The sequence below is a fragment of the Octodon degus genome, unplaced genomic scaffold, assembly GCF_000260255.1.
Source record: "Octodon degus isolate 3935 unplaced genomic scaffold, OctDeg1.0 scaffold00104, whole genome shotgun sequence".
Lineage (NCBI taxonomy): Eukaryota > Metazoa > Chordata > Mammalia > Rodentia > Octodontidae > Octodon > Octodon degus.
Window position 1 is genome coordinate 8,988,875 of NW_004524680.1, and position 18,020 is coordinate 9,006,894.

General features: G+C 49.2%; 1 protein-coding gene across 2 annotated transcripts in view; it reads left to right on the forward strand.

Moving 5' to 3' along the window:
- The window catches only part of Col22a1 (collagen type XXII alpha 1 chain), a 239,348-nt gene that overhangs the window by 15,548 nt on the left and 205,780 nt on the right, over nucleotides 1–18,020 (forward strand). For both annotated transcript variants that reach the window (XM_004638934.3, XM_023723988.1), the window contains exon 3: nucleotides 15,917–15,991. In XM_004638934.3, the coding sequence (XP_004638991.1) occupies nucleotides 15,917–15,991 (75 nt within the window). The remainder of the gene's footprint in view (nucleotides 1–15,916; nucleotides 15,992–18,020) is intronic.

Below are 18,020 nucleotides of genomic sequence, written 5' to 3' on the forward strand. Positions count from 1 at the left end.
TGGCACCTGCCGGGTCTCTGACCCCTACCCCGCCCTCCTTGTGCAAGTGGGTTGGTTATGCTGCCTGCTTCTGCCTCAGCTCTCCAGCTCTCAGGCTCTAAACTGGTGCGGCAGTCCCTGTTTCGCTGAGGAAGTGCCAGGAAAGTGTGGGGTGCCTGGTGGCCCAAGGGTGTGCATGTGCTAAGCACATACACTTGCACATAATGTATGAAAGTGGATCTTGCGATAGCAAATTTTTTTCCATAATTTTATTGAGAAACAAATAACAATGAGACAGTTTTAAAGCAAATTGGTAGGACAGCTTCAATAATTAACACATTGCATACATTCTTTCTAGTGGTTAATTGCTGTACAAGATGCGGACATGATATCCTATTTACAAACACTATTAGAACAAATCCCTCTATTCATTAAGAGAACGCAAGTATATATCTATCCTAACCATTTTGAATAGACAGACACAAAATGGACATTCATCTGTATCCCCTTCTTTTGTTAAGTTTCGTTATTTGAATATTATAGCTGTGTTAACTCTGCAAAATATTCTAAAAGAGTCCAGTAGCCCATAATAGTATTGGGTCTTCCGCTTGGCTGGCAATGTCAGAAATTGTTGACCTGAGTCCCCTACAGCTCAACATAACAGCATGGCTTTGCTTCTTATATTTTATTTTTATACTTTTCTGCTGGATGGTTAAGACCAAGGTAAAGCAGGACCTGTGCAACAAGAGTTGTAGCTTTTGAGTCTGATAAGGTCAGTGAAATGCCCTCAGGATTTATCCTGAGATCCTGTACCTCAGATTGTAGAACCTTTGTCAGTGTCAGCCATGTGGATGAGTCACGGCCATTGCTTGGCCAGTGTGCTCTCTGTGAAAGCCTGAGAGAATGTTTTCTCTCCATGTGACTCTCCTTAGGCACACTCTACATCATCGATTGGGGGCCTCTTTGGCCCCATAATCTAATTGATAAAATTTGGGACACTACCGAGTTACATGATGTTACAGTACAAGTTCTCATATGCCCTGAGTCTTAATAGACCTTGGAAAGCTAGGGCCAAAATGTTGACTTTCCTTGTGGCCCTCCTTTTTCTCTAATTTTGGTCTGCAAACTTAGGTTGTTAACCCTCCAGAACACAAGCTTATTGTTATTACCATACAACCTAGGCTGTTAAGCTTAACCTCACTATCTGTCTGAATATCAAACATGCAAATTATTAATTATTTATGTCTGTAAGTATGAAACCAGAAAGAAAGTGATCGTGTGGCAAACTTTCACTGAGGATAGTGTTTCTTCATTTTTATTGTTATTATTACTATTATTACTGATACTTAGTTTCTCCTCTGAAAGGAGCTCATGGAAAATGTTTTTCCTAGCTGCCCCTTGTCTGAAAGGGGACACCACATACATAGGACATTTGTTTGCTAATGCTATGGGTGGAATGCTGGTCTAGGAGGCCTCATACCCCCATGACAGCTTAGATACCTCCCTTTACTTAGTACACACATTTGCCCCTGGAAGCAAGGGGCTGCTGCCCTCTGTGAGTAGTTGGCCCTGGGCAAGAAGAGGGCCCCAAGGACTCAGGGAGCCCTGGGGTTGGCTCCTGTCTCTGCTCTCTCAGTGGCTGGGGTTCAGCCAGTAGACTCAGGTTGCAAAAGCTGAACCCAGGCTCCTCTGTCTATTCTGGCCCTTGATGTTATGGGTTATATCCAGATGTTCCCCTAGAGCCTCATGCACTCGGTTGTGGGGCTTTGGGGAGGAAGTTGGATCGGGGTACATGACACTCATCAGGGTGTGGGTATACTGATGGGTTTAGAGCTAAATGTGATGCTGGAAGGTGAAGCCTGCTTGGAAGAAGTGGGTCGCTGGGGGTGTGACGTGGAAGCGTCCGTGGGCCCCCTCCTCCCTTGTCTCTCTCCTCTTCCTACCTGCTATGCCAGGAGCAAACCCTCTACCATGCACCTCTTCCATGCTACCCCACCTTGAGTCATCTGACTGGGGACTGAAACCTCATCAAACTGTGAACCCAAATAAACTTCCCCTGCTCTTTAAGTTGTAGGTGTCAGGTATTGTGGCCAATGATGAGCAAGTTAATTAAAACACACGATTTTTTGTGTCATACTGAGGATTGAACCCAGGCCTTTCAGACATAGCTACTTCCTCAGCCTATTTTTACTTTGAGACAGGGTCTCATTAATAAATAAGATGCACAGGCTGGGTTGTGCATGATTCCCCTGTTTCAGTCTTCCCAGGTTTTGGGATGACAGGAATGTGCCACATATGTGACTCTGATCAGCGGTGCCTTTACCCTGTAATTTTCCCATAGTGAAGGCAGAGTGAACACAGCCTGCGTGTAGAACATGCCTGTGAAAACTTTGCTCCCCGCATGGCCTGGCCTGCAGACTCCTAGGAGCACCTGCCTCACATCTCCTCCTCCTTCATGTGCTGTCCTGCGGTCTGCTGGGCTAAGGTCAGAGGCTCCAGGTGGAGTCTCGGCTCTGCTCCCTGCCAGCCCCAAGCCATGTCCTCTCAGAGGCTTAGTTTATTCCTTTGCAAATTTGCCATGACAGCTACCAATCCACAGGATAGTTGTTCATGGCTCTTACTGTTATTGTGACAGTTGTTAGAACACTTAATATTTTTAGGAGAAGTCTGCATGAAAAGAATCTGTAAACATCAGAGTGCCTCCGGTAATACAGATGGGGCCCAGCTCCCCGTCACAGGAAGGGAATCATACAGAGTCTAGAAATTCATCTGTCACGAGTTCTGTAAAAGGAACTTTGGCATCCAGGAAGGGAGGGCCTTTCTTGATCTAATGCGGCAGATGGCAAATGACAGCTAGTGGGCCAGATCCAGCCAAACACCAGCTTTTCTAAGTGCTTTTCTTGGAATACTGCCACGTCAAGAGTGTGTTTTCATGGCTGCTTTCTCTGGGCAGTGGCAAGTTGAGCGGTTGGGACTAACACTGCTGGCCTGCACAGGCTACTATGTTTTTACTCTCTTGTCCTTTACTGAGGTTGCTGACCCCCAGTGATGTGTTCTGCTGGGATGACTCAGAATCTGAAGTCGCCTAACTCCTAGATGACCTTGCATACTTTGCTTCCCAGGAGTCCCAGTCTCCTCTGGGGATGCTGGGTGGACTGGTGGGATGTCCCCACCTAAGGGCTCCTCTTCCTTCCTGTCTTCATCAGCATCAGGAGCAGCCAGCTGCCTCGCCTGCATCTAAACACAAATTCTCTTCTGCCTGTCATTCTTCTGGATTAGCCTCTTTTTCTTTAAAATCCTTACACCCTTCCAGGTCTCAGATATGGACTCATGCCCCTTGGGACCAGCAGGGATTTTGAGCTTGGCTATGAGCCAGCAGCACCCTACCCTCACCACTGCCCAACTGTGCCTGCCACATCACCCTGGTCCTGGTACTATCCGAGGGGAACATGCACCGTATTCTCCCATGTGTGACAGTCCCCATGGCTGGGCTCAGGTCAGGCCCAGGCACTCCAGTGTGTGCAGGACTGGCTATGAGCTTCACATTAGGTTTGCACTAATGGAGGGATAATATACAGTGGCCAACACAAGTAAATTGGTATCAGCAGAAAATATGTATATGTATATGTGCATGTGCATATTCTATTACAAATACATGTTTGTTTACAAATATGCATCTTTAAAAATTAAATTCATGGGGTAAATTTTGATTTCTGAGTATTTCTCTTGACCTGCAGCTAACTTTGTCTTAGCTAAACTTACCAGAGTGCAAGTGTGGACACAGGGTTAGGTAATGTCTCAGGGCTTTCCAAGAAGTGCAACTGATTGTGTTGTTTCTGGTGCAAACTTGCCCTTACTGGAAGGCTGGAGGAAGACAGTGGCCAAACCTCATGGTTTAGGGGGCTTGTTTTGTGTCTCTTTCTTTGTACCTTTGATTACATTGACTTCGGTTTCTTTGAATTTACCTACACATAAGCACATACATAAATATATACACAGTAGTATCAACACAACACATAGACATTCATGTACACATAGACCTACAAATACACTCACATACAGGCACACACAATCTGGGCCCAGTGGAACACTGTCGCATGTACACATCTAAATGCATGTACAGATAGGCACATCACACATTTCCTCAAGTTCCTTCTATGGCACTAGAACGTGTTGATCAGGACAGCTGACCCCTCTTCCGGCCCACACGCTGTGAGAGGTTACATGCGGTTACTCAGAAAAACAAATAACTTCATTTTTAAAATTCTGTTTGTATTTTGAGTATCCTTGTGAAAAGCCTACTTGCATTTTCTCAAAATTCCACCAGTCCATCTTGCTAACTGTGGGGATGGCCACATGGACAGGTGTCTGCGGCATCGTTTTTGCAAAGTTCACATATACCCAAGTGTGAAAAACAAAGCTGAATGTGAGTGGTGAGAGGCCATTCCTGGGCACTGCCTGAGGGGGCTGGCGGGCAGGCAGGGTGTTCAGGACTCCCACAAAGGTGGGGTCTGGACCCCATAGCTCCTGCTCAGCATGTGCTTTCTACTGTGGACATCTTTTGTCTTGGATCCCCCAAAGACAGGGAGCACAGAGTCATCTTCCTGCCTGTGTTCAGGCGAGCCTGACAGGGCAATGCTTCAGCCTGCCAGTGTGGTGGCCAGCACTGGGGCAACCTGGGTGCCTTTGTTCACCTGCCCTGCTCATTGGAGCTGAATGAGCGCAGTCAGACCTTGCACCACACACAAGCAGGGTCCTTTCTCCAGGTAGACCGCACCCCTAGAATGAAGGGAGCCTTGTACACTGTGTGTGCTGGTGTTCACAAGTTACAGTCCACATCCCAAAAGTGTCCTGAAACATGTGATCTAAGCTTGACAAATATATCTACATAACAGCCTTACAAGGCAAGCTTGAATGTAGATGCTTTGGAATCCTGCAAGGGATGTATCAGGACATGGAGCCCAGGAGATGCCAACTGGGCCTCTGCTTTTGCTCACACCTGACCTCCTCCTTTTGTAATTGTGCTCAATCTTTCACCAGCAGGGAACTCTGAGGTACAAGGTCAGACTCAGCTAATACCTCCCCAAGAGCCTATTCTCAGGAACCATGGGTACTGATGCGGAGCCTTTGGGAGTAGGCCCCAGTCCCTGGAGCGACACCTAGAGGAGAAGATGAGTTTTCAGTGAGTGTGGTTGCTGGCTCTTCCTGCTCCTCCCTCTCTTCCTCATTAGGATGCAGTGAAACTGAGAGGGGTCTAGAGGAAGACCCTAGGGACACCTAGGTCCAGAGGTGACACTGCCTGTTCACAAAAACAGGTCATAGAACAGTGGCTTGAGTCCAGTAGGCCTCAGGTGCACCCCATTATCACCACCACAACCACCACTATTTATTGACTATGCAGATTTAAACAGAATCGTCTAAAGGCATGCATGGCAAGCACAAGGACCAGGGTTCGATCCCTGGTACAGCATGCCATGCTGGTATAGACCACCGAAAATGGTCATTGTGGAACATGCTTGTAATCCCAGAGGTGAGGAGGTTGAAACAGGAGGTTGCTATGAGTCCGAGCTGCATAGTGAGACCCTGTACCAAATACATAAATTAAAAAAAAAAAAAAAAGACTTAATTACTGTGGCCTGGCAGTTTATACCAAGGTTGAACACTTGGATGTATATGCTAGACTTGAGTTTGAATTCCTGGATTTGACTTTAGTTATTGTTGTTTACTACTTAGTCTCTTGTGCTTTGTTTCAGTATCTGTAAAATGGGCAACACTCTCACCTCTTTCTGTGAAGATTAAATTTATTCAGAGAAGTGCCTGGCCCTAAGTGCTGGGTATGGACACCTTATCTGCAGACCTTATCTGACACCTCCTCTGTGTCCTGAAGTTCACTCAGTGTTCCTCCAGTTTTTACATCTGAAACCTGGGGTTACTAAAACAAAACAATGAAAACCAGAACAAAAACCCTTAAAGCTTTGCCACAAGTGTTATATTCATTGATTGAGAAAATATTGATTGAATGCTTCCCGCGAGCCACAAATTGAAGGTCACAGGACCGCTGAAATTTCTAGGATAAACAAACCAAGGAGGGAGGCATCACTTAAAATTACAGAGGGAAATCGCAGCAGGAAGTTTTAAAATGTGCTCTTTTGGAAGTAAACAAGGGAAGGTAGATTAGAGAAAACAAGCAAAAGAGGTGGTCAGGGAGACCTTTGAGAACACAGCAGAAAAGGGCAGGAGAGTTGGTTTGTGCATGCAAAGCACTGGCCTTCGCCTCCTCCTCAGCCCCTGGAGTTGGTAGAGGAAATGGAAGAGGAGAGAGTAGAGGGTGGACAAGGGCCAGCATCCGCAGGGCCTTGTGGTTCTGGAGGAATTTGGTTTGACTCTGAGCTGAGCACAAGCCAGGAAAGACTGTTTAGTTTCATTCTGAACATTATAGTGAACAGGAAACATTCAGTAGAGAACCAGCCTTAAGTGTGGAGCCTGGTGTCTTCCCCAACCATGTTCTCTTCTGCCCCCCTGGAGGGACTGATGGGAGAGAGGTCTGCGCCCTATTCAAGTTTCAAGTTCACCTCCGTGTGATGATGTGGGTTTCTGTGACAGGACAAACAGGAAGAGCAGCCCGGAGTGGCCAGAGGTGTGGTTAGGGTGGAATCTTGAATAGAGAAGTGGCCAGAGAGCCCATCACGGAGAAATGGTCATGATAGAACTGAGCCCAGAAGGGTTACATGGCTTGTTCGTGGCCAGCCAGGAAGAGTAGGAGCAGGGTCACTTCCTGGAGCCCAGGGTGAAGCTGCTCCCCACTCAGGTGTGGGGACTCAGGTGTTGCCATGGAGAGGCACAAAGGCAGGTTCTCCAGCTCTCTGGTCACCCCCCTCCCACTGCACCTCCTGCAGACCCTCTTTGCTGATTGTAGTCTGCCTCCAGGAGCAGCACCTCCAAGAGGAGAGTGTGCAGACACCGGCCACCAGCTAAGACCTCGCCTTTCGCCCCTGGCCCCAGCCATGCCTGTATACTTGGGATTCTCTCCCTCTGGCACTTGTCATATGCAGCGTTGCTCAAACTGTCTCACAGGCAGCCAGAGCCCAGCCCAGGAGCCCCTCCAGCAGCCCATGGGCTGTGGGGAGGAGGAAATACTGACCACTGCCCAGCGATTTGGGACCCATGGGCATGCTTGGCCGTGGTGTCTGCTGCCATATGGTGTCCGTGGGCCCCGACAGGCCCTCTCGTGGCACTATGAGCTGCTTATCCCTGTGCACTGCTTTTGCCACTGGGGCTGATTTAGGGGCCTTTACCCTGAGATTGGATCCAAATATGTCTGATCCTTGGCTACAACCTAATGGAGAGAGTAGTAGTAAACAGCACCTGATGTTTAAGCATCTGCCTAGAGAAGCACAGACTCCAGGGGCAGAAACAGCCCTCGGGTCAGTGCTGGGGCTCCACCAGGCTGTATTCTGTGTTCTCTGGACACCAAGGAAGTGGAGGCTTTGTCCACTGTCCCACAGGAAACCATTCCCCTTCAGGGCTAGGTGAGCTACCCTGCGAACCATGCTGTGAATTCCTAGGACCCACGTGCCACTTACTGAATATCTGATTCTACATTTTCCAGGCAGAAGGGAGGTATTGGTTTGTCCCCACCCTAGTCCAAGCACGCATGTTGTGCTCTGTATAACTGGACTGCCACATCAGGTCTCTGCTCCTGCGAGACAGCAAGGCCCCAGGCTGATGAACCAGTGGGCTCAGTTTGGCCCTCTCATGCCCAGGCGTGACGCCCAGCCCCTGGGCCACATGCTTCACCCATCCAGTGCTGCTGCGTTCTAGAATCACACACTGCGGATGTCAGTCTCCACCTTCTCTGGTGGAGGCCGCTCACAAGGTCAGGTAACCCGACATTTTATCCCTTACTTTGTATCCAGGATCAGCTCAGTGCCAGGTACATAACTGGAACTCACAGCATCTTGTGAAAGAAGGAAAGGAGGTCCGAGTCTGAGAGTGAGAGAAGGTTGTGTCTTGGGCACCAAGCCGAGGGTCTCTGCTCCTTCTTTAAGCGTAGATACCTCAGGGTCTCGGGGCGCCTGCCTGGTCTCCAGTGTCCCATTATGCCTCCATCTCCTCCTGTCCCTCTTGGGAGCTGTAATCAGTCTTTGGCGACTCCTACTGGGGCTGGGCCATGGGACACACCACAGGAGGAAAGGAGCTTCATGGAACTCTTGGGACATTTACAATCCAGAGGATGGGCTGGTCCACTTGGCCCTCCTTGGACAGTGACCTTCTCTGCCAGCAGTGATTTGCCCTCTACCCAGATCCAGCGTGTTTCCCTGCCAGGTGAAGGTCTCTCCAGCCTGCGTTCCTAATGCTGCCTTGGGGTTACATGGCTGTCCATGGTGCTCTACTGTCTGTCCCTTGCTCATCTCTGCTCCTGCCACATCAGCTGCATGACGGCTCTAGCATTTCCTAGACCAAGCCCCTTCTAGTGTAGACTGCGCACGTCCTAGGCCTGCAGATTGCTTGCTGTCCCCTGGGCAGAGCTCTCAGCCCAGATGTGGCTCACTTCTGAGGGCTCCCTAGCTCAGAACATCCAGTGTCCATCCGGCCCCCTCAACCATTACACATGGGAACACCAGAGGGAAGGGGCCGTCTCACCTGTGCCTTCCTGTGGTCGTCCTCATTCCCAGAGCTGAGGCAATGTGCTGGACCCTTGTGAAAGGTGTGAGTGGGTGAATGAGCTCATGTTAGGTGCTGGATGCTGTGCTAGAATCTTCGTGCACTGGCTCACTGGAGCTTTGGGGCAGTCCAGATGGCAAAACTTGAACCTCTACATCTGTTTCTAAGTTCAGAAGTGTATAGGGCAGCTGGTGTGGAAGAAATGAGGGCCCCTGTGCCCAAAGCATCCTCCTGGCAACCCAGAGTCCTGTCCTCCCTTGGCCTGGCCCTAGTCAGCTTCTCCTAACAGAAAAAACAGCCTGGGCTTGGGTTAAGGGAGCAGCAACGGACCCTCCCCCAGCATCCCTTCTTGCTAATTTCTTTCCTGCTCCACAGTCTCCAGGGAAACTACATCCTCAGGTCTGCTTGGGAAAGTCCTGGCTGTCGAGGCCCTCACCTCCCCCACACTGCACCTGTTCTTGCTGAGACTGTGATCAAGAAGGGGAGAAGTGGACAGATGACCAGTGCTTACAGCTGTCAGCTGGCCCAAGGGGGTGATTTCTTTCTAGCATTGCCTGTCTGCCAAACATTCTGGCATGCTGCCTGTAAAATACAAAGCATTCCTCAAAATACTTGGAACCCTGGCCATGCCTTTCTCCCTCCCGGAGGACCTGGGGCAAGCGGATGACCTCAGGCAGAGGCCCTGCAGTTTCTTCAGAGGCCTCTGGTGCCCATGCACTTTGACATAAAAGAGAGAGGGAAGCCAGGATTATCTGGGAGGTAAGTTCCAGACCGGAAGTGGAGGCAGAACTGGGCACAAGGACTCAGTGACACCTTTCCATCTTGTCTGAGGATCTACACGGTGACCCTGGCATGGGATTATGAACACATCACACTGCCCCCACCACCACCTAAGAATGCTACTTGTTCACCCTTAATGTACAGATTATAGCATCTTCCTTGCACAATTGTGCAGAGGTTTAATTGAGAGTCTGGACATGATTCTGAGGCCATGTTGAAGCCTCAGAAGGGTTGGTAGTTACTCCATACACTGGGCTCTTCTTATGACTAAAATCCCTTGAATAGTGGTCGAGATCTCAAATGCCTGAGTCTTATTCCTCAGGCTTATTTTGTGTCTCTGCCATTTGCTAGCTGGGTGATGGTCCCTAAATTACTTAACCTCGCCGAGCTTCAGCTTCTTATGCGGAAGCCAACAGAGCCATGGGTGCAGAGTGAGCGAGGAAGACCCTTGTGCAAGTCAGGATTATTCAGACAGAATGGCAGAGGCTTCAGTTAACAGCAGGCTGGCCCTCTGTCAGGGCGGGCTTGGGGGTAGGACTTGAGTCCCTGTTGGCTGAGCAACTGTGGGCAGTGCTGACCTCGAAGAAGCTACATTAGAATAAGGGCCAGATAAGGAGCCTTAGTGTTGAATTAATACTTGTCAATCTCTGCGGTTCTTGAGTTAGGTTCCTGCCTTAAGGTTTCTGTACCTGTGCATGAGGATCCCTAAACAGCAGAGTTATGGTATAGACTCAACTAAATACATGCCTGTATGTCACATGCTTACAGCAGTGCCTGGTGACAGAAAGCCATCTACTTTTGATCTAAAGAAAGCTTTGCTCCCCAGCAGATCAGTGAATAGGCTCAGGTAGGATCCGTACAGCATGCTCCTCACAGTGCCTGCACATGTGGCCACTCGGTCCTCAGGAGTCACTCGGGTTGCCATCTTCATTAACATTGTTCCTGGGCCCCCTGTGCCTGGCACGGTGCCTGCCATATCTCTAAAGTGAGGATGTGTGGACAGTTCCTCTCTGGCCTGTGAGCAGCAGGAGAGAGCTAAGTGCTCAGTGGTGTCTGATTCATGGGTCCCCCCTTGCCTCTCCCCCATCTGGAATGTCATTATCTCTCTGTGGTCAGGTACACTCAGTAGCATCTGCTTCCTTTGTGGTTTCCAGGGACATTGTACCTTGTCCTCTGCTGGTCTTCCTGATCTCCTGACTAGATTCTGCCAACTCAACTCCTAGATCCTAATTCAGGTCCGCGTTTGTTCAAATACGGACAGTGCTCCTGTCTGGTGAGTTCTTTATTTTGTCTTAGGCATTGATCTTCAATATTTTTGCAACAGGAAGATCATTTACATGGTAGATGGAGGTAGAACATCAAATCCCAGGTCACAGCGCTGGCACACAGTGGGCACACGATAGCAGCAGGTACCCTGATCCAAGACAGGAGTAGTTTTGTGTTCTCTGGGCAGATCCATGACTGTGTTAACAAAGCACAAGACTGCAGAGACCATTTTGTACAAAGGCTTCCTCTCCCCAATATGCGGACACGTGCTCGCCTTTTACACCTGGTACGCCAAGGACAAGTTCAAGTATTGTACTGGAAAGATGGAGTAAATGCCTGCAAGTTCCCCTTGAAGCAGCAGCTCCAGTCAGCCGGCACAAAGTTGGAGGGCCTGGTGTCCTGGGAGAGGTGGCTGTGTTCTCTCCAGAACTCAGGGCCATTTTTTTCCTATTACCTAAAGAGCAGAGGAAAATGAATGTCAGCAAGTAGGTAATAAATACCCCGGAAGGGAGCGCTGTCTTTGTACTCACCCATTTATGTGACAGGATTTGGGGTTGCCCAGGCTGGGGTGATAGTCTGTGGAGGGTTCTGCATTTTGTTGGTGTCATTCTTGAATCCTCTCCAAGAAGATTTGTGAAGAGGTCACTGAAAAGGAACTCAAGAAAAGCAGATTCGGCAAGCCAGTTTATTAAATGTCAAGCGTGCCGTGTGCTAAGTGGAGCAGTTTTGCTTTGCTGAGGAGGCCATATTCCCAAGGCAGAAAAGCAGGCAACACAGTGCAGGCTAGCGTCGGTGATAAGCTTGTGTGCTCTGGAGCACAGGGCCAGTTGCCCCAGCATTGGGTTGGTTTTGCTTTTGTTTTCCTATAATTTGGGCAAGTGGGTAAATGTTCTTGACTAACAGGGTTTTCTGTCAATTAACACTGAGACTCTGTCAGGAGAGGATGTTTTTTGAAGTTACATGGTCTGGGCCAGAATGAACAGGACAGCCATCCCCTGCAGGGGCTCAAAACCACCATGCAAATGTATGCAAATGAGGTCTAGTTGGTTGAGTAGGACCTAATGGTTCAAAGTGGGTCCCTGGTACCATACAAAGGCATGTGCAGACCCCAGGCTCATATAAGTATGCAGATGGAGTGCCTAGGAGCAGCTAGAGGAGCCTTCTCAGGAAGCTGTGTACCCAAAAGTTTATCCTTCTAACCCTATAGCATGTCCAGCTAACTCCCTACCATATGAGAATTGCCTCTTTTGTCTTCTCATGTTTTCAAAAGGAAAGTTGACTGATTAGGAATACACTTTCAAGAAGTTATTGCTGTCCTTAATTCCAGAATGGCTGTTTCTGTGCTCCTGAATTGTTATCTACCAAATCCCTACTGTGAGACAGTGAAGGGGAACCTGGCCTTCCAGTAGATCCTTTGCCAAAGGAGTGATGCCTAGCTCCTCACCCCCCCCCCCTATTCACTGACCTCAGACATCCAGAGAGAAAGGGAGGGCCTGTGGATATGGAGTGTAGACAGCCCAGACCACTGGCTTTAACACATCTGAGTTGTTTCCTGTGTCCTTTTCCCAGGCTTGGGGTTTCTGGTTTGGGGATTCCCATCTTCTCATGTCACCTGGACACCTTCCCAACATTATGTACCTACATGAAGGAAGACAAAGGGAAATAAGAATTGCCGATCATTCTACCTGTCATTCCCTTACATCAATGTTATGGTTTGTGTCTAATTGTTTCCCCAAAGCCTCATGCAGTCATGGGGTGGGGACTTCTAGAGTTTGAGATTAATTCATGATCCACTGGGATTATGGATGATTCACTGGGATTACAGGTTTTAGTACTGCTGAGATTATGGGTGTGTGTACTTCCTCTAGCCTGGGGCAGAGAACCTGAATGCAATGTAAGAGAGACAGAGAGACAGGCTCTCTCTGTTGCCATTGTTGTTGTTCTGCCACCATGAACTGGATAGTCTCTTCCCTGTGCCACTTTGCCTTGGAGTCAGCCAAGTATGGACTGAAACCTCCAGTAACTATGAGCTAAATAAATCTTTCCTTCCTTCACTTTTGGTGTCAGGTATTTGTCCCAGCAATGAGAGAAGAGTAACTGAGATAATCAAGAAAATAAAAAAACTTTTATAAAGAAGGCCTCCTTTTGTTCATAGTGAACTTTTGTCTCCTTGGTTAGGACTGGGCCATGTGTCCACCCCTAGGTGCCAAGAGTCTTCTGGCAGAGCCCTGGAGTCCTTGGAGTCTTCTCACTGGCTCATCAAAATCTTGGTGACTCTGTACCTGGCTTGCCCTCCAGTCCACTGTCTGGTGTCTGCTTCCGAACTTGGGTGCCAGTGATCATTTTTGTTTGGCATGAATGGTAGTGATCTTGGGGATCTGCAGGGGTGCTGAGATCCATGTGGGTATGGGAGTACTGCATCCCAGGGGCAGTCATGCTGAGTTAGGACTTCAGTGATGTTCCATCAGTTCTGGGGCACCAGGTCCCTGAGAGGGTTCCTTTCCCTTGCTGAGGCGTAGGAACAAGGCCCTCAGTGCTTGAAGCTCAGCAGAGTCTCACGTCCAGGAGAAAGCTTCTAGTGGTGAGGGGGCAGACAGTGTCACACAGCTGTGATGCCTTTTCTCCTACTTGTTTGGAATCTGTCACAGTGGTCAGCCCACGTGTGGCCTGAAGGTAGGGACTATGTCAATGAGTTATCCACTTCTGTGGCCCTAGAAGAAGCCTATGTTGAGAGATTTCTGAATCTCACTGAAACATTTCAGTTTGAATAAATGAGTGAATGTGGAAATAAACAGACACTTTATCCAAGCTGCAGAGGTATCTTAGCCTCCAGGAATCAGAGGATGGTTGAGAGGAGCTTGAGGGACTGAGCCCGTCCTCCTGCCAAGTGGATAACCCAAGGGCCTGAGCCCTTCTCTGTGGGGGCAAGTCTGGCTAGGAAGTATTTTTGGGAGCCATTTATCCCGACTCTACAAAGTGAGATATAAATCACTCTTTGAGCCTTTTGAATGTCAGGCTTTGTGATGGCCCCCAGAGGACTTTGCAGTTGTTTTGGGAATGAGTTCTTAGCGCAGTTTGGCAAGTTCTACATTCTTCAGGAAGACCATCCTGTCATTTCTCTGTGTGGTTTTTAGGTTGGCTGTGAAGTTTGGTTGCAGACCCGGGGCCTCCCCTGGGCTCTGTGTACATGTGCTTGGTGGTGCAGCCTCTTCTGAGCTCCGGCTGTCAGTGTCTAGAAATTTGCTCACTGGGTTGGACAGGCCTCTCCTAGTAACCTCTTTTTATATTGTAAACCCAGTAAAATGACAGGCAGTCTCTAGGCAGTCTCTAGGCAGTCTCCAGGCAGCCTGCCAGAGTGAAAACCAGTGACCGTCACCATGCAGCTGCCGCGGTCCAGGGTGGAGCCGTCTAAATATTGCCCAGTCCCAGCGTTCTCTCTCATGTTTCACACTAGACGGACAGCTTGACGCTGTTTCCAAAATAGCCCCTGCCATGGGCTTGGTAGACCTGCTGATGCCTTTTATGATAAACATTAAAAATACCTCTTCCCAAATAAAACCCTCTTCTGAAATTGGGAACAATCTCATTTCCCCCCTCACTGTTGATGAATTAGGAGTGTCCCTGTGGTCCCATGTGGGCCCATGATGAAGTGTGTGCCCCTCTAGATCAGCCAGCAGTCTTTGCATGTAGAATTGACAGAATGATGAGACTGCTCTGCAGTATGGGATGAGAAAAATAATTATGGAGGAAACCCACATCTCCTTCAGGACCAGGTTCGAGGAAGAGAATCCTTACCAGAGACTCAGGATTCTGATGGGCTTGACCTTGCTTTACTCCCTGCCATAGGTTTGTGGCTGAGATCTCCCTGTCAAGATGCTCCCATGGAGATGGACTCAGGCACTGACAGCCACTGAAGGGATCCACTATTTTGAAGTTCAGAGCTAGGGCTCACTCATTCTCAGATATGTAGACCAAAACAGTTCTATTTCTTTGTGAAAGCAACAATTCATGAAGGTTTTAAGATAAGACACTTTTATAATATAATAGCATCTTAGTTGTTTTCTCTTTCAAAACATCTGGCTTCCCCTATCTAGGGGCATATACTTTTAGCAGGGGACCACAAGACCACGGCAGCCCATCTGTAGGGAGGGGCCAGGTTGTTTTGTTATAAGTTAAAGGAGGGATGGTGTATTTTAGCTCACAGTGTGCAGAGGTTTCAGTCCATGGTCAGCTGGCTGCATAGCAGGGTGGCAGGGCACAGGGGCTTCACAGAGCAGAAATAGTCCGTGGCATGTTAGGATGCAGGATGTACCATCAAGGGAGGAAGATGGAGATGTCTGTCTGTCTATCTGTCTGTCTATCCATCTATCCATCTCTGGGCCACACCCACTGTGGCCCACCTCTTCCTACCAGGCTTCACCTACCCATATCACACCCAGCTATAAACCCACCAGAGGCGTAACCCAGTATCCATGACCTGGTCACCTCCCCAAAGCCCCACCTGTGAGTGCATGAAGCTTTGGGATATAAACCGTAACCAGTAGGATAACTCTATTTTTTTTAGTGTGACTTGCTCTCGTGCTTTTGTGTACCTGAGAGATGTTGCTGTCTTCAGGCATGTAAATTCTTCTGGAATTGTACCTGAAGCTTCACAGGGTGACTTAGGGAACACTTTTCTGGTCTGCCTCCAACATTCCTTTGTCCCATTTGGTGGATGCCCCAATCCTGTCTCAGAATTTCATACATATTCCCATGCCTTCCTACGTGAGGATCCCTCATCTGTATGCACATATCACTGGCTCTATCTCACTATTCCTGTAAGAAAAGTCTCTCTGTGAAAAGGCTTCCTGCCTTTGGTGGGTAGGCGGCCCTCCTGGGCCCGGGTCCCAGGCAACTGTCCGTGCCTGTCACGTATTATTACACTGTGTTGTGATTGTTGGTTTGCATGTCTGGCTCCTGTAGTGGGTGAGGCTGTAGGTCCTTTGGCAGGGCTCTAATACTTGGTTACCATTTTACCTGAAAATAGGGCAAAATGCTGGCAAAGTCAGTATTAAACAAGGACATGAATACATAAAAGCATTAGTCCAAGCAGAGATAGAGACGCCAGTTCGGGCACTGACCCCTTCCGGTGCTGGAGGTAAGGTGGGCTGTGTTCACTGCTGTATGTCACAGGGTATCCGTGAGCTGTGCTTTCTCACCAGCTCCTGTTTCTGCTTGCTTTCCTCAGACGTGCTCTGCCCCAGTGTCCGTGTGGAAGGGGATCGCTTGGAGCACACGAATGGAGCAACCAAGGAAATCACAGGTAAGAGACCTGCTGCACTTGGGGGACTTGCTGGGCCTGAGTGCGACTCGCATCAATTTAGGCATGGCCTCCCGGTCACGTTCTCACTGTTCCACAACATCCTGGAAGTACAGGAGGCAGCCACCAGCCTTACGGTGAGGAATCTGCCCTGCCTTCCATTTGGCAGGCTGTGCAGCTCTTACAGGAGTCACTAAATCATGCGGCCGTGTGAGCACAAGTGTAAGGGAGGTGGTGAGGGAACAAGAAACAACCTGGCAAGAGGAGCAAAGCTATGAGGAAACAAAGGCACTCAGGAGCAGGGGCAGAGGGAATCCGCGGCAGCGAGAGCAAAGCCGTAGCAGCGCTGCAGGAGCTGTAGGTGCACAGCACAGAGGGCAGAGCGGACAGTCTGCGGTGGCCGAGTCTGTGTCCCCTGCAGCCTGCCAGTGCTGGCAATGGTGAGTCTTTCCTGGAGCCAGACTTGCCGCTAAGGTCTTCACGGGCATGGACTCAGGGTGCTTTCTTCCCCCCTCCCCATGCCTGGGGTGTCAGCCTTGTTCTTCTCGCTGATCCCTGCTGGTCAGGGTCCTTCTCTGCCTCTTGCATCCTCTCAGGTCCAGTATTGATCACGTGCGTGTCACCTGTGGGCAGCGTGAGTTGCTGGCCAGACACAGCCATGTCACTGGGCCCCAGACCTTCAGGATGCCAGAACCTGCATCTTGGAGCCTGGATTTTCTAGAACATTAGGAAGTTGTCATGCCTGTGCTCGCAGCGGGAAAAGTATGCCAGGGATCTGGCATGCCTGGGGGCAGCCCGACCAGACTTATTATAGAAGCCTCCCAGTGCCGCTGACTCAGATAGGGTCATTCTCATGTCCATGTGATAGCTCATTTGCTAGAATTTGCTAAAATTCAGACAAAGTGACCCTGATCCGTAGAAACTAGTGTGTTTTCTCACCCTGAGAAGTGCAGGAGCTGAGGGGGAATAGAGAAAGAATACACAGATTCAGAGCTCTTCCCGTAGGCTGCCTTTAGACTTGGGGAGCTCAGTACTCTCCTGTCCTTCCACCTACCCCATGGATGGTGGGTCAGTGGAAGCAGCAGTTCCTCTCCCTTTGGTGCTGGCATGTGCAGCCAGCGCCCTGCGCCTTTCATCTGGACTGCGGGAGCACGCGTGTAAGCAGTGCATCCCCTTCTCACCCTGTCCTGTTCTCTCCCCTGCATTCAGAGCTGACTTCTGAATGCTCAGATTTCTTGGCTTTCAGCATCCTCAAGTTTTTTAGCCCTTCCCAGTGGGCTCTGTCTGTTTGTTCCTGGCCCTTGGGTTGCTTGATGATCCCAAAAGGTGCAGTGTTCCCTTAGCTGGTGGCTTTGCCTCTGTTTAGGGGCCACGTCCTCACACTTAGCTCCTACTCACCTCTCCAAGCCCAACTAAACCGTCGCTATGAGAAATCTTCACATGGAATATGGCCACTAGCTGCTCTTTTAATATTTCATCCTATCCTGAGAGCTCTAATCAGAAGATGTAATTACTTGTTTCCCTGTCTACCTCCCTAGCAAGCCTAGGAGCTGTTTGAGAGCAGGTCCGCTTGTATTTTGAAATTTTGTGTGTCCTAAGAGCATACAGCAGTGCCTGGCACATAGAAGGCGTTCAAAAAATTGTGCTGAATGGACAAGTAAGTAGATAAATAAACTGAATACAAGGAGAGAGAGAGAGAGAGAGAGAGAGAGAGAGAGAGAGAGAGAGAGAGAGAGAGAGACTGATGTGAAATGGGAGTGGGTGAGCAGGGAGTGGGATGAATGGACAGGAAGGCTGATGAGAATAAGGGTGGGAAGGAAAAATTGAAGGAAGCAGAGGAGGAAGGAGCAAGGGAAAGAGGAAGGCAGATAAGCAAATGGGTCTGCCCATGTCAGCTGTAACTTAGAATGAGATTAAAACTCCCCTATTGTTGTACAGACTGAAGAGCAACAAGTATTTTCTTTGTTGTACTTCGGAATTGTTGATTCTTTGGGGGGAAAGAATGAGGGGGGGGGAGAGAGAGAGAGAGAGG